Source organism: Ichthyophthirius multifiliis (assembly GCF_000220395.1).
Source record: "Ichthyophthirius multifiliis unplaced genomic scaffold scaff_1120509250958, whole genome shotgun sequence".
Lineage (NCBI taxonomy): Eukaryota > Ciliophora > Oligohymenophorea > Hymenostomatida > Ichthyophthirius > Ichthyophthirius multifiliis.
In genome coordinates, this window is record NW_004086339.1 from 41,700 (window position 1) to 56,527 (window position 14,828).

Below are 14,828 nucleotides of genomic sequence, written 5' to 3' on the forward strand. Positions count from 1 at the left end.
AGTAAAAAAATAAGTTACCAATTAAATTATATAATAGTAAAAAAATATTTCTTGTAAATATATATAAAAGATAAATATTTTTTAATATAGCATATAAAAAATCTGATATAAAATTTATTTTATAATAGGATAAATTATTTTTTATTTTATAGTTATTATATTTACTTTTATATAAATAAATTAATTAATAATTATAAATAAATTATACTTATATAAAATGTTTTCTATTATTATATATTTATTTTAAATAATATATAAAGAATAGAAAAATATTTATTATTTTAAAATACAAATCAATATATTTTTTATAATATAATATTAAATTATTACAATAGTTTTAATATCAATAATATATGAATAGATATTTTCTTATAATAAAATAATAATATTTTTATTTTATTTATGTATTTATTATTATATTTCTTTAATATATAAATATTTATATTAATGTATATTTTTTATTTATATATATATCATTTATTTTTTTAATACAATCAGCATTTTTCTTTTATTACTTTTTATACTTTTTCTACCCAAATATTAGCAGGATGATCTAATTCCTTTAAATAAAAAAAATAATAATTATCGGGAAAAAATAAAATAAAAAATACTTTAAAAAAATATTTTTTTTTAGATCCATTAATTGTAAATCTAGTTTTTTCTGTTTATTCAATCGTCACAGATGAAGTAAGTAAAATTTCACCCTATTTTTTAAATTAAATCAATATATAAAATAAAAATAATACTTTTTTTATATTAGTATTAGGATCATAATAAATAAGTTTTGGAGGTTCCTCATACAAAATCAACTATCTAGGCTTATATATCATCCAAGCAACTTTTTTTAAAACTCTTCCTGTTAATATAGGCCTTTAAGATCCAGTAGGTAATTTTAAAGGACTTGCTAATTCTCCTTCATCCATAAAATCAGCATCATCTAATTCTAATTAAAGTGCAACTTCTCTTTTAGGAGCTTAAAGCTTTAGTAAATTTTCCCAATCAATATCATTAAAAAAAGGATGATTTTTTAATGCTTTAATTCCGTTTTTTGAACCTGGTTCTCCACCTCCTAATCTTTCGTTAGGATTTCTTCTTAATAATTTTTTTATTAAATCAGCAGCATCAGCTGGTACATTCTTTTTGTTTTTTTGTGTTTTTTTTAATTAAATAAATTAAAATATAAAATAATGTATATTATTACAGATGGTATGTTAAATTATACTTATTTAACTTTATTAAAAATTTTAAATTCATTCATATCATTGGGATCTACAAAAGGTGTATTACCAACTATCATTCTATAAAGAATACAACCAAAGGCCCATAAATCAGCTGATGCAGTACAAAATTCTCCTTCAAGTAATTCTGGTGAAACATATCTATAAATTTATATATATTTATATAAAATAAATATTTATTTATGAATAAATTCATTTATAAATATATATTCATTATTATATGTTATTTTTATAAATATTTTTATATATAAATATATTAATATATATTTATTTTAATATTAATATTTAAAAATAAATATATATAATATATTTATATATATATATATATTAATTATTACTCAGCTGTGCCTACAAATGTAGATGATCTATTTCTTTAGTTAAATTGGTCTTTATCTAATGGTTCTGTTTCTTCTGGAAATTTATTTTTAATAGCATTTATTTTATCATATAATTTTTCTGGAATATTTCTGTCAAAACCACAAGTACCAAAATCAATTATTTTTAAATGATTATCTTTTGTAAGCATTATATTTTCAGGCTAAGATATAATAAATTTATATGTATATATATAAATTTAAAAATTTTTATATTTATAATTTTATATAAATTTATATATATATATTTTTTATTAATTTTATTTTATATAATAAAAAACTTTTAAATCTCTATGTATAATTCCATTTTCATGTAATTTTTCTAATATATAAATTATTTCTGCAGCATAAAATTTTATTGTTTCGATTGTTAGGTATTTAAAATTTTGATTTAAATAACTTGAAAACTCTCCTCCTTCACAGTATTCAATTACGAAATATAAAAACTAACTATCTTAAAAACTTCCTAATAATTTTATTATTCCATCGAATTTCATAAATGATAAAACTTCTTTTTCTATAAATACTTAATATTATTTTCTTTCCTTTTTTTTTTTTAAGTATAAATAAGTAAATATCAATAGCTTTACTTTTGCTAAATAAGATTTTTCAAGTATTTTTATTGCACAATTTTCATTGTCTATTTTTTATTTGGCTAGAATAACTTCCCCATAGGCTCCTCTTCCTAAAACTCTTATAATTTCATAATCGTCCATAGATTATTTTTTTCCATCTATTTTTTATATTATTAAATATTAATACAAACAAATAGATTATTAAGCAAAAAAAAATGAATATTTTTTATTTTTAAAAAAAAATGGATTTAATATGAATATTATTTTATAAACAGATAAATAGTAATTTTAATGCTTTTTTTATTTAATATAATTTTACCCATTTTTTTAAATATTTTTAAATGCAAAAGTTAATTTCTATTATTTTTTGTTTTTTTTTTTATTTTTAGAAATTTATAATAAGTGTATATGTTAATAATTTTTATTTATAAATAAATTAATATTAGTTATTTATATTGAAAATTTGAATTAAATTATAACCTTTTATTTTTTATAAAAGGAAGCAAAACTACTAATATAATTATTAAAATTTGATATATATATATATTTTAAAAAACAAAAACTAAATATATTATTTAAAATTAAATTAATATTATATATTACAAAAAAATAAATAATAATTCATATTATTTAATACCATTAATTTATTGTATAAACAACATGTCTTCTAACTTTTCTTTTAGGGTGTTACAAAAGTTAATCTAGGCAATCAGTTGCTTATTTTTTATATCTTTTAACAATATGAAAATCAAACTTAATACATTCACCTAAACACTTAATAATTTCAATAAGACAATTAACTTATAACTTATTCTAATTATTTAATAACTTTAATAAACATTAAATTAAATCTTCTCCATTTCCTATCATAGATAAGTTTTCTTTTATTAATTTTGTTAATAATTTTATTGCATTTTCCTTTTTTTTAAATTTTTTTTTTTTTTAAAAAAAAAGAAAAGAATTAATTTACCAAACCATAAGAACTTTAAGATGAAGTTAAAATATCAACCAATATAGGCAAACAATATTATTTATTTTATAAAATAAGAGAAAAAGGAGCAATTAAAAATATCGATGTTAATATTTAATAACATTTATTAGTTAGATTTGTATTATTTGAGATGCTTTTTATTTATTGAAGTTTTAATTAAAAAGGCATAAAATAAAAAACGAAAATTCTCTATGTGTATGTTGGGGAATATTATAAATATTTTTTTTTATTTAATTAGTTTTATTTCATCAATATATTATAAAAAATTGAAGGTAAATCTATTTTTTATTATAATTCATCATTTATTAATTATTGTATTATTTCAAATGAATTTTAACTCATTTTTATCACCTTTTTTTAATGTTTTATTTTTTTATTTTATTTTTATTTTTACTGTTCCTCTTAATAATCTTATGTATAAAATAAATTAATTTTCAGAAATATTTGAATAGTTATAAATTTTTTATTAAATTATTTAGAAAAATTAATTACAATCATTTATATTTAAAAAGTCTTTTTTTAAAAAAAATGATTAAAACTATATGTTTTTGTTATATATATAAAAAGAATATTACTTTGCATATTATTTCCTATACAAATAGATAAAGAATGCAAAAATTAATAATTTTATTTTATTTATTCATTATCGAAAACTTGCTATAAGTATTTCTATACAAATATATTTAATTATTCATGAAAATTATTTTAACATATGAATAAGTTTTTGATATATTTTGTAAATAATTATAATTAATTAAAATTAAGATCTAATATAGTTTTTTATTTTTCTAAAAACAATTAATTGGTATTTTAATTATCATTTAATTAAAATACTATATTGCCTAATATTCTTTTAATTTTATTTTATATTTCTTTCGATTAAATATTTTATTAAATTAATTTATTGTATATCTATTCATCCTCTAAAATAAAATAATTTACATAATTTTTATTCAATTTAATAACTCTTTCAAGCATTTTATTTATTAAAGTTATATTTTCAATATTATCTAAATTATCAAAAATATAATACAAGCAATCTCTCCAACCAAAAGTATTTGATAAAATCATTGAATTAAATCCATTTATTACAATTTCTTACATATTATTTTATCCTAAAAATCCTATTAATTTATTTTCTAAGAACTATATTTTGGCTATATATATATACATATAAAAATTAAATTAAATTGATTATTTTTTTAAGAATACTTTCAGGTAGAAACTCATTTATTTTATAACAGTATTCAATCATGCATTTTTTAACTATTTATGTATATTCTTCATCATCTAATTCACTAATTCCTATATCTTCACATATTTCCATAAATTTTATATCCTTATCATTATTATTATTATTATTATTATTTAAAAAAAAAAAAATATAAATATTTTACATATTACAATTAAGGGTTTTCATATAAAACAAGTTTCATTAAAATTGCTAAACAAAGTACTTTTATTTATTCATTTTTATTAGTTTAACATTCTCCTATAAGAATGCCTTTTAATTTCTTTCATATTATTTTTTTTTGTTAAAAAAAATAAAAAATAAATAAATTGATTATATTTAATAAATTTCTTTTATTTTTTTTTACTAATTCATGTGTATTAGAAATAAGTACTTTTTCATAAAACTTCTTAAATTTTAATTATTATTAACTTTCAATAATAACAATAAGTAGCAACTCAAGCATTCTAATAGCAAATGCATCATTTTTTGGATTGTATTATTTAAGAAAATATTATATCATTAAATTTAACACAGCTTAGTTAAAAACTGAGTTTATATTAAGAATTTTAACTAATATTTTTTCAGCTAAAGCTGCATTAGGGTGCATTAATCCATCTTCGAAAAGCTCAAAGGCATGTAAAATAAAAGAATGTATAAAATTCCAGGATGAAAATTTAAATAAACACTCATCTTAATTACCTTCTAATAAAAATAGAAAAAATTATTTAATTGTAAGTACAAATTGATCTTAGAGTTCATTTTCTTCAATATCTCTAGAATTATTAAGGATATTCATACAAATAGTTTATATATAAGATATAGGTAAATAATGTATTTTATAATTCTTGAAAATCATTAAATATGTATTCAGAGATTCAATTTTAGCATCTATATATGTAGAATTAATTTTCTCGGAAAGCATTTCTATTGTTTTATTGAGAATATTTTTATTTATTAAACATTTATTTAAATCTTATGAAAGTTAATTTTAATTTATACCATATTATTTATCTTTTTCTTAATCATTTTCGAAATATATAGGATAATAACATTCTAGGTTTTCAAAAATGTTTTAAATAAAAGGTTATAGGTATTATTATGAGAAATTATCTAGTAGATATTTAATTAGTTTAAAGGTTTTTTTTATACATCTTGGGTCTTTTTCATCTTCGGTTATTTCGATTATTATTTTTATATAAAAAGAACCAAAAGATTAAGTAATTTGAAGAAAATCTTCTTACAAAAATTCAAGATTTTCGTAAATTTATAAACGAACGTCATATGAATATTAAGAAATTACAAAAGAGGAATCATTTAGAAAATCATAAAATTATTTAATGTATTTTGGGACATTTGTTTATCGTATATTTGTATTTTTTTTTTTTAATATATCGAAAAAAATGTTTAATATTTTATTTATATTTTTTATAATGGAAATATCTTTTTATTTTTAAATAAAAAATAAATACATACACTTGAATTACTCTTCATTTATGTTTTTGAGAGAATCTAAGTCTTTAAATAGTTCAAAAACTAAATTAGAGGCTTTTTCACGGATTTATTCCCGGCTATTTGTGAAATAAAAATGAAGAGATTCAAAAAAATCTAATATGTTTATTTCGTTATTGTCAAACATTTCAATTAATTTTTTTATTTGCAATTATTAAGTTTCTTTTTATTCACTTTCTATATATTGGATTATGTAAGTATCAATGTTTTTTTTTAAATCTTTTTTCATTTTTTTTAATTTTGGACTTTTAATTTTCTATACTTAGTTTAATTTTTGAAGTAATATTAATTTTATATTTTGTTATTAAATACAATTTTTTAATAGATATAATTCAATCATATCACATATATAAGCCAAAGGTTAAAAATATTTCTCATATTTTAAAAAAATAATATATAATTTTCTATATTTTATTTTTTCATAATATAAACGTTAAAAATAATTATATTTTTTAATTGATAAAAAAAAAATAAAGAAAGAAAATAAAACTAAAAAAAAAAAAATGGAAATAAATAATGAAAAATCAAATTTAAACATAACTTAAGTTTTCAATACAAAAAAAAAAACATAATAGAGAACATAATCAGCAATTATAACAAAATCTTAAAAAAATAAAATAAAAAATACAGATTAAGCATAAACAGTTTAATAATTAAAAGAAATACAAAATATTTAAACATAAAAATGTATAAAAAAAAAAAAAAAAAAAAAAATTTAAAAAAAAAAAAAAAAATAAGAATAAAATATAAATTAAAAATAACCTATATCAGCGTTATGTTGGTCTATACATAATGCATAAAATGGAAATATGTTATTTTCTAAAATGGGATAAGAAATAAGAGAAATGGCTTCCTTGACAAAAATGATGACATTATATGTATCATATTAACTAGCCTTATAATTTAAGATAAATATTGAATAAGAAAAAATATTAGTACCAAAATAAGCTACATTAATAGGAGGTACAAGTGCATGTTTATAAGAAAATGATTATTTATCAATAAAGGATTTATATTACGGATTAATGTTACCATCTGGAAATGATGCTGCAATAACTTTAGCTAATTATTTTGGTTATTTATTATTTAAAAAAAAAAATAATAAGAAATTATATGATATAGTAATAAATATATATATATATAATATATTATATATATATATATTTTATATATATTTATATATTAATATTTAAGTTTTATAAAATAATTTAATTTAAATTTTATAATATAGCAAGCTAATATTTATAAATTTGTTAAAATTATGAATAAATATGGTACTAAATTTTTATTAAAAGATACTTAATTTTCAAACGTACATGGTTTACCTTCTAAAAGTAATAGATCTTGTTGTTTTGACATGTCAAAAGTAGCTTATTTGTGTATTCGAATTCCTATTTTTAAAGTAATTTTTAATACGAAAAATTATGTTTGTGATATTTATGAAAGTTTTAAAAATTAGATTAGGACAATTTAATGGGTGAATACTAATAAATTATTATGGGAACTTAGTGGTGAATATTAAGGTTTAAAAACTGGTTTTACGGATAATGCAGGACATTGTTTATGCCTTTATTATGTTAATAAATAAGATATTTCAATTTAGTTAATTATTACTGTACTTTGTTCTAAAAATGCTTAAAAAAGATTCTATGATGCTGAAAATTTAGCTAAATGGGCTGTAGGGCAGATTAAATAATAAAATTAAAAAGTAAATTAGATAGGAAGGAATATTAGATCATCGAATACTTTAAATAATTCGTAATATTTGAAAAAAAATGGCTTAAGGGGTGAATAATCACTTTTTTTATATAATAATAATTATCATAAACCTGTAATTATATAAAAAAATATTAATGAAGATTAATTTAATAATGTTGGTTTATTAAAAAATTCATATAAATAGTAAATTAATTATTTAAAGAAAAATTAATAAATCATAAAAATTTAGAATTTTTCTAATAATATTAACGACTATTTTTCAAAAGAAAAAATGGAATAATTAAAAATAGAAAAAAGTTAAAAATAAATTAATAATTAAAATTATTAATCATAAGAATAAAAAAAAAATACTTCATAGGAAAATTTAAACAAATCATTTGAAAAAATATAATTTGATAAAAAGTTTTTTAAATAGAATAATAAATCTTAAAAATAAAATATAAATAATAATTTTTTTTAAATTAATATTAAAAAATATAAAAATATTGCTAATAAAATTAAAAATATATAATAATAATAATAATAATAATAATAATAATGATTATAATAATATTAATAATAACAACGATTAAAATAAAAATTTAAATAATTATTCTATTATTAAAAGTAGCTATTATTTCTTAGATAGTAATAATAATAATTATTAATCTAACAATACTAAGAATACTGTTGAAAGTTAAAAAATGAAATGTGTATTAAATAATTAAGGTAATTAAAAATTAAATTAAAATAAAATTAATACTTTAGTTAAATAATTAAAAGATAATTAAGAAAATTTGTTAGGGAAACAAGTTAAATAGTTTAAAATAGTATATAAAAAAAAACTTTCAAACAACACTATATTAATAAATAATATAGATCCTATAATAAAAAATTAAAATGCATAATAAAACATAAATAACGAATCATGATAATTTAAAATTAAAACAATTAATTAGTATAAAAATATACTATTTAATAACAATTAATATATTAATTTATGAATTTTTTTATTTTTAATTTTAATATATAATTTTATATTTAATTAAAAAAAATATATATATATATATTTTATATATTTTAAATTTATAAATTTTAAATATATATTTTATTAAAAAAAAAAAAATTATATATTATATTTTTAGTTCAAAGTTCGAATTCTATTTCATTATTTTACTTTCTTCCATATTAATTTTCGATTTCGTTTCCTTTTATTTCTTTACCACCTTTATATAAAAAATATTTTTTTGTTCCCTATTTAGAATATAAATACCTGGATTTGTAAATATTTTGTTGCTTTTCCTTATATTATAACTTTCATTTGGATATTTAAGCCTAGTTAAATGTGTATAATCATTCGCAAAAACTATAAAAAAAAAAGAATCAATTTTAATTTTATTAAATACTAATAAATGTTACCTTTGCTTCTACTTTTAATTATATTACTTCTATATAATTCAATTTTTTTGATTTCTGGAACCCACATTTTTTTTCCATAAATTGAATTTTTTTATGCAGATTATAATCTATGCATTATTTTCTTTTTTAAATATTTTTATTTACCATTAAAAAAATATTTTTTTTTTCCAAATATAAATTCATTTTTTTTTTTACATTATTTTAATTATGTAATTCCTTTTATTATCTACCCCTATAATAGTCAGCCATACTTTTTATATAATGATGTGATTCTAATAACTTTTATGAATTAAAAATTGAAGATTTTTTATCTATAAACATCATTTTATTTAATAACGCTTTGTTTTCTTATTGTATTTTTAGATTAGTTTCTATTTTATTTTATTTTTGGTTTTGAGAGAAATCATAAATTATGGAAATAAAATAAATATATATATACAAATTGTATATTTATTTGCCCATTTTGATAATGAATAGTGAGGAGACCAAGGTTTTCTATTATCTATACTAGGTTTAATATATGCTACATGTCTTAAATGCAATCTTTGTGCCTAATATTTTATGTTTTAAATACTTATTTATGCTTTTTTTTATATATAAATTACTTCGGTTATCCTACGTGTAGAACAGGGATCGTAAGATACACAATTTAAGGTATTCCACATTTTTAATTTTATAAATTTATTTTATTTGTATTTCAGTTTTTTTTTTTTATATATATAAATATATGGCTTTATTTGAATTTTTTTGTTTATAAATAAAACTTTTTACTTTTTATTTATTTTTATATATATAAATTTCGTATATATATAAAAAAAAATATATATTTAAATTTCTAAATATAAATTTTATTTAAAATTTTTAACTTTTTTTTTATTAAAATTATTCTTTTCCTTTTTTTTTAATTATAAATATCAAATATTTTAATTTTAAAAAAAAAAATTCATTTTCATTATATTTATTTATATATATATATAGATTAGGATTTTTAATTTTATAAAGTTTAAAAAATATTTTATTTTTTATTTCAATCAATTAATTCTTTTAATATTTTATTGTTTTTTAATTAATTTGCCTCATATAATGCTTTATATACTTCCGGTGATACTAAAAATTCTTCTTTTTTATCTGTATTTAAATAAATATCATCGGATTATAATTACGGAGGCCTAAATAAAAATAAAAAACATTAAAAAATACTAATATACACACTAATACCAAAAATTAGTTATATTTTCAAGATTTCCCGAAAATCTTTTTTCAATTTAATTTTTATTTACATGATTCCATAAATTTTTTAGTTCATTAGTTTTTTCAATAGAAACCTTTTCTATAGTATTTTCATCTAATAAAGGTTTTATCATAGCCCAAGGAATCGATATTAATCCAGCACAATTAACTACATATAATCTATGTAGTCTACTTTTATAATTATTCATTAAATATTAAATAATTTTTTTAAATGACTTTTTTTTTAATATTTTTTGTTTAAAAGAAAAAAATAATTACATTCATTGGCAAATTTGTAATTCCTAAATTATTTAAATCACATATTATTACCCAATTTTCTATTTATCCGGGTAAAAACATATTTTCCATTATAACATCTAAAAAATAAGTTATTGCTTTTAATATATCGGGAAAAGAGTTTTCTTTTCCGACCAATTTAAATACATTTAATATTATTATAGGTCTATATCTATGATCTTTTCCACTTAAATAAATAATTCCTTCTTACTTTTTTATTTTTTATTTTTATTGTGTTTATGTAATGTTTTTTTATTTTATATTTTTTGTTATTTATTTTATAAAGTTAATTTTTTTTTTTACTAAAAATGATTACATCTTTTAATCTACTTCTAAATTAAAATGAGAATTCATCCATTCATTATAAGCTATTATTGATTTGACTGTGTTTCCTTTTTCGTAATTATTTGCAGCTAGAAATCTTAGTTTCATTGAATCTGACCAAAAAGATGAGTTAAAGCAACAATCATGCTTTTTTTCTTCTAAATATTTTCCAAAAATCTATAATTTTTCGTACTCAAAATTTGTAAATTAAATCTGACCATCGAAAAAATATCTATTTACTTTATCTTTTTTTTCATGTTTATATTATTCATTTTCTAATGTTTATTTTAATATAAAAAATAATTTATTTCGTTTTTTAATACCGAGAGGAAAATATAAATATGATTCTTTTAATGGTTATATTTAAGGAAATATATAATGTTGACTGATTTTATTTAAATATTCCATATTTTGTAAATAAACAAAGTAAATATAAAAGAAATTATAAAATTTATGTTATATTTTTTTTAAAAATTCTTAAATAAAATTAAAAATAACTATTGAAAGAATAAAAAAATAAAAAATAATATGTCAAAATATAATTTAATAGGTAATATAATTATTGTAATTTTAAATATATAAATTTATAAATATAAATATATATATATATATATATATATTTATATAAATATTTATCTTTAAATATACTTATACATACATATTATTATACTTTTATACTTATATTATTTTTATTGTTTCTTAAAATCATATATATTTATTAAATTTTTTTTATATTTATTTTAATTATAATTAAAATTTTTATAACAAAAATTTAGTTAATATATTTAAATAATATTTATACATTTGATAAATAAAATCATCTATAATATATATATTATTTTATTTATCGAAAATTATTAAAATTTAAATTTATATAGTAATATAAATTTATTATTTTTTTTATTCAATTCTTTATTGATTTTTATTATAGTAAATAAAAAATTCTATAACATTAAAATTAAATTAAAAGTATTTATAATTAAAATTTTTATTTTACTTAATAAATTTTAATTCACATATAAAAAACTAAATTAATAATATAAATTTAAATAACAAGAATAACAAAAAAATTAATTATAATAACAAAAACTGTTATTTAACTATAAAATAATGAAATATTTTTATTTATAATATATTTGAATTAAATTATTATACAAATGTTAAAAAACATTACATTAAATAGAAAAATTTATTAATATATCAAAATAATAAAAATAATTTTAGGAAAAAATTAGGAAAAATTTATACATATAAAAACTATTTCAAATACATCAACATAAATAACAAAAAATGTATTTTTATTAATAAAATAAATATGAAACTTTAAATTAAACAATATGTAAAAGTAATATAAATAAATAAAAATTAATCTAATAATACTATTAGTCTATTAATTAAAATAATGATATGATTTTCAATAATATATAAGAAATAAAATATAAAAATAGTTTTATTTTCTGATATATTGATTAAAATAATTTTTTTATATAATTGATTATTAAAATTCAATACAAAATAATAAAAAACAAATTTTTAACGTATAAGAATATTGAAAAGAATAATAAGAAAATTAAAATAATAATAATTATTATTTATTAAAAATAAAAAAATATATTAATAATAATGTATAAAAAAATTTATAGTCAATTAAAAAAGTTTTAATATAATTTAAAATTAATTAAATAAATTAAAAATAAATTTAAAATTTAAAATTTTAATATTTTATAATGTATTTTAAAATATTTATATTTTTTTAAATATAAAATAAATAATAAATGAATTATATATATAAAATATAAAAAAAAATAAAAAAAATGATTAAAAAGCAAAAAACATAAATATTTATATAAAATAAAATTATTAGTATAATAAATGAAAAATAAAAAAAGATATTAAATATATATTAAAAAACTAAAAAAAATTAAAAAAAATGATTTATTATAAATATATTTATATAAATGTAATAAATAATAAGTAATTACTTTAAAATAAAATAATATGAAAAAAAAAAATTAAAAAAAAAAGTATTTATTTAAATATTTTGTATATATTTTAGATTTAATAAAAAAAAAATATTATTTAAATTAAACTAATATTACTAAAAAAAATATAAAAATAAAAAAATATATATAAATTTAAAAAAATATATATTTATATTTATATTTATATTTATATTATTATAAATATTATTTTAAATATATATAAATTTAATTTATATTATACTATATGTGTATTAATATGTATTTAAAAATTAAAATAATTTTATTCAATTATAATTTTAATGTTTTTTAAAATTGAATAAAAATTATTTAATTTTTATATTATTATATAATTATATTATTATTTTTTTTAAAAAAAAAAAAAAATTATAATATATATATGTATATTAATATTTTATATATTTAATAATATATATATATAAATATATAAATATATATATATTTATAAATATATAAATAAATATCAAAATATATATGTTATTATAAATTTTTATACATTTTATAATTATATATATTTTTTTAAATGCCTATGATTATAAATGAATATAAATATTTATATATTTTATTTTAAAATATGAAAAAAAATATTAAAAATAAATATAAATAAAAATATAATATAAAAATATATATTATATATATATATATATATATATATATATATATTTTTATAATCATTTATAATTTTATATATTCATATATTTTTAATTATTATTTTTATTAAAAAATTATATTTAACTTTTTAAAATATTTATTTAAAAAAAATGGATATTTTTAAAAGTAAATGGAAAAAATATTCTTCATTATAAAAGTCTTAAAATTTATGGAACGAATTTAAAAAAGTTAGTAATTTAAAAGAAGATTCCGAAACATTAAATCGTTTTAAGAAATTTTTAGATCACGCATAAGAATAAATAAAAAATCAAAGTTAATCTAGTAATAGTCAAAATACAGAAGATTTAATAGGCGATTCATCAGAAGTATTGAATACAATTTTAAATTATATAGCTATATTTGAAAAATCAATAAATAATAAAAGCCATAATGTAAAAATGTTAAATGATATCGTTAATTAATCATTAGAGATTGCCGAATATATATTAAAAGATGATAAACATAGAAAATCTATTGAAAACTCACATGTTGCTTTGAATCATTTCTTAAACGTTGCTGACAAAGTAATGTATAAAATATTTTTTTTTTGTTTTTTTTGTTTTTATTACTTTATAAAAATGATAAATAAACATTTTTTTTTAATATAAAAAAAAAAATATATAATAATATAAATTTTTTTTTTTTACATATTTTAAAATATAAAATTTATATACATATTTATTATAATTTAAAAAAGCTCGATAATAGTCAAAGTAAGATAATATTAGTAAAATTCATAATCATGATAGCAGAAAATGTAGACTCTAAAGTAAATTTTGTATAAAATGAAGGTTTTAATAAATTAATGGTACTTCTAATGGATAAAGATGAGAAAGTATCTCGTATAATAAGCAGGGCTTTATTACATTTTTTATAAATCGATAATAGTGACGAATCAATGATTTTAGAATAAATGAAAGGTTAATTGGAAAAATAAGAAGATTATTAATCTATAAAGGCAAAAATAAAAAAATAGCTTAGGATTTTCGAAAATTTACTTTGAATGAGATTTAAAGGATTTTTTTATAAAATGATGAAAATAAAGAAAAATAATAAGAAAATAATTTACAAATGGAAAAAAATTAAAATTTATAATAATAAAACCATCAATAAAATTCCGAAATAATCACTAAAACAATACTAGATAATCCACCCGATTACGTGGACATTTTTGAAACGGATTTGAGAGTACTTATTACCTTATAAATGAGTAATGAAAGTGAAAATTAATAATAATATTAAAATAATGGAGAATTTGATATTTAAAGTAACTAATAAACTATTATGT

General features: G+C 14.9%; 4 protein-coding genes across 4 annotated transcripts, besides 40 other annotated features; 2 read left to right on the forward strand and 2 right to left on the reverse strand. All coding sequences in view use genetic code 6, as the record gives it.

The window, feature by feature from the left end:
- The first annotated feature begins 405 nt into the window (after positions 1 to 405).
- Positions 406 to 483: a microsatellite.
- Positions 484 to 494: 11 nt separating this feature from the next.
- IMG5_119290 (phosphoinositide dependent kinase-1, putative) lies at positions 495 to 2,510 on the reverse strand (the record flags this gene model as incomplete). The annotated part of the gene is made up of 8 exons (XM_004034455.1): positions 495 to 560; positions 612 to 704; positions 747 to 1,136; positions 1,202 to 1,379; positions 1,577 to 1,776; positions 1,894 to 2,157; positions 2,203 to 2,345; positions 2,507 to 2,510. The coding sequence occupies 8 exons, from the start codon at positions 2,508 to 2,510 to the stop codon at positions 495 to 497; spliced, it is 1,338 nt and encodes a 445-aa protein (XP_004034503.1).
- Positions 1,390 to 1,453: a microsatellite.
- Positions 1,469 to 1,525: a microsatellite.
- Positions 1,481 to 1,566: a microsatellite.
- Positions 1,520 to 1,574: a microsatellite.
- Positions 1,534 to 1,573: a microsatellite.
- Positions 1,800 to 1,859: a microsatellite.
- Positions 1,800 to 1,874: a microsatellite.
- A 589-nt stretch (positions 2,511 to 3,099) lies between the features above and the next one.
- Positions 3,100 to 3,134: a microsatellite.
- Positions 3,135 to 6,424: 3,290 nt separating this feature from the next.
- IMG5_119300 (hypothetical protein) lies at positions 6,425 to 8,181 on the forward strand (the record flags this gene model as incomplete). Its single annotated transcript, XM_004034456.1, has 2 exons — positions 6,425 to 7,042; positions 7,153 to 8,181. 2 exons carry the CDS (start codon positions 6,425 to 6,427, stop codon positions 8,179 to 8,181), a joined length of 1,647 nt encoding a protein of 548 aa, XP_004034504.1.
- Positions 6,603 to 6,672: a microsatellite.
- Positions 6,611 to 6,679: a microsatellite.
- Positions 6,613 to 6,655: a microsatellite.
- Positions 6,619 to 6,656: a microsatellite.
- Positions 7,023 to 7,103: a microsatellite.
- Positions 7,031 to 7,110: a microsatellite.
- Positions 7,032 to 7,104: a microsatellite.
- Positions 7,049 to 7,110: a microsatellite.
- Positions 8,130 to 8,202: a microsatellite.
- Positions 8,203 to 8,560: 358 nt separating this feature from the next.
- Positions 8,561 to 8,617: a microsatellite.
- A 10-nt stretch (positions 8,618 to 8,627) lies between these two features.
- Positions 8,628 to 8,666: a microsatellite.
- Positions 8,667 to 8,689: 23 nt separating this feature from the next.
- Positions 8,690 to 8,730: a microsatellite.
- A 35-nt stretch (positions 8,731 to 8,765) lies between these two features.
- On the reverse strand, positions 8,766 to 11,297 carry IMG5_119310 (cral trio domain protein; the record flags this gene model as incomplete). The annotated part of the gene is made up of 7 exons (XM_004034457.1): positions 8,766 to 8,845; positions 9,039 to 9,159; positions 9,234 to 9,409; positions 9,478 to 9,589; positions 10,202 to 10,504; positions 10,548 to 10,775; positions 10,869 to 11,297. The coding sequence occupies 7 exons, from the start codon at positions 11,295 to 11,297 to the stop codon at positions 8,766 to 8,768; spliced, it is 1,449 nt and encodes a 482-aa protein (XP_004034505.1).
- A 163-nt stretch (positions 11,298 to 11,460) lies between these two features.
- Positions 11,461 to 11,521: a microsatellite.
- Positions 11,464 to 11,509: a microsatellite.
- Positions 11,464 to 11,521: a microsatellite.
- Positions 11,464 to 11,525: a microsatellite.
- Positions 11,526 to 12,429: 904 nt separating this feature from the next.
- Positions 12,430 to 12,474: a microsatellite.
- Positions 12,475 to 12,547: 73 nt separating this feature from the next.
- Positions 12,548 to 12,603: a microsatellite.
- Positions 12,604 to 12,988: 385 nt separating this feature from the next.
- Positions 12,989 to 13,039: a microsatellite.
- Positions 12,989 to 13,040: a microsatellite.
- Positions 13,033 to 13,117: a microsatellite.
- Positions 13,036 to 13,065: a microsatellite.
- A 139-nt stretch (positions 13,118 to 13,256) lies between the features above and the next one.
- Positions 13,257 to 13,344: a microsatellite.
- Positions 13,285 to 13,377: a microsatellite.
- Positions 13,294 to 13,353: a microsatellite.
- Positions 13,302 to 13,365: a microsatellite.
- Positions 13,378 to 13,458: 81 nt separating the features above from the next.
- Positions 13,459 to 13,516: a microsatellite.
- Positions 13,460 to 13,521: a microsatellite.
- Positions 13,472 to 13,551: a microsatellite.
- Positions 13,478 to 13,510: a microsatellite.
- Positions 13,499 to 13,552: a microsatellite.
- Positions 13,553 to 13,687: 135 nt separating this feature from the next.
- IMG5_119320 (hypothetical protein) lies at positions 13,688 to 14,601 on the forward strand. The gene is made up of 2 exons (XM_004034458.1): positions 13,688 to 14,064; positions 14,238 to 14,601. Exons 1-2 carry the CDS (start codon positions 13,939 to 13,941, stop codon positions 14,541 to 14,543), a joined length of 432 nt encoding a protein of 143 aa, XP_004034506.1. The 5' UTR covers positions 13,688 to 13,938; the 3' UTR covers positions 14,544 to 14,601.
- The last annotated feature ends 227 nt before the right edge of the window (positions 14,602 to 14,828 follow it).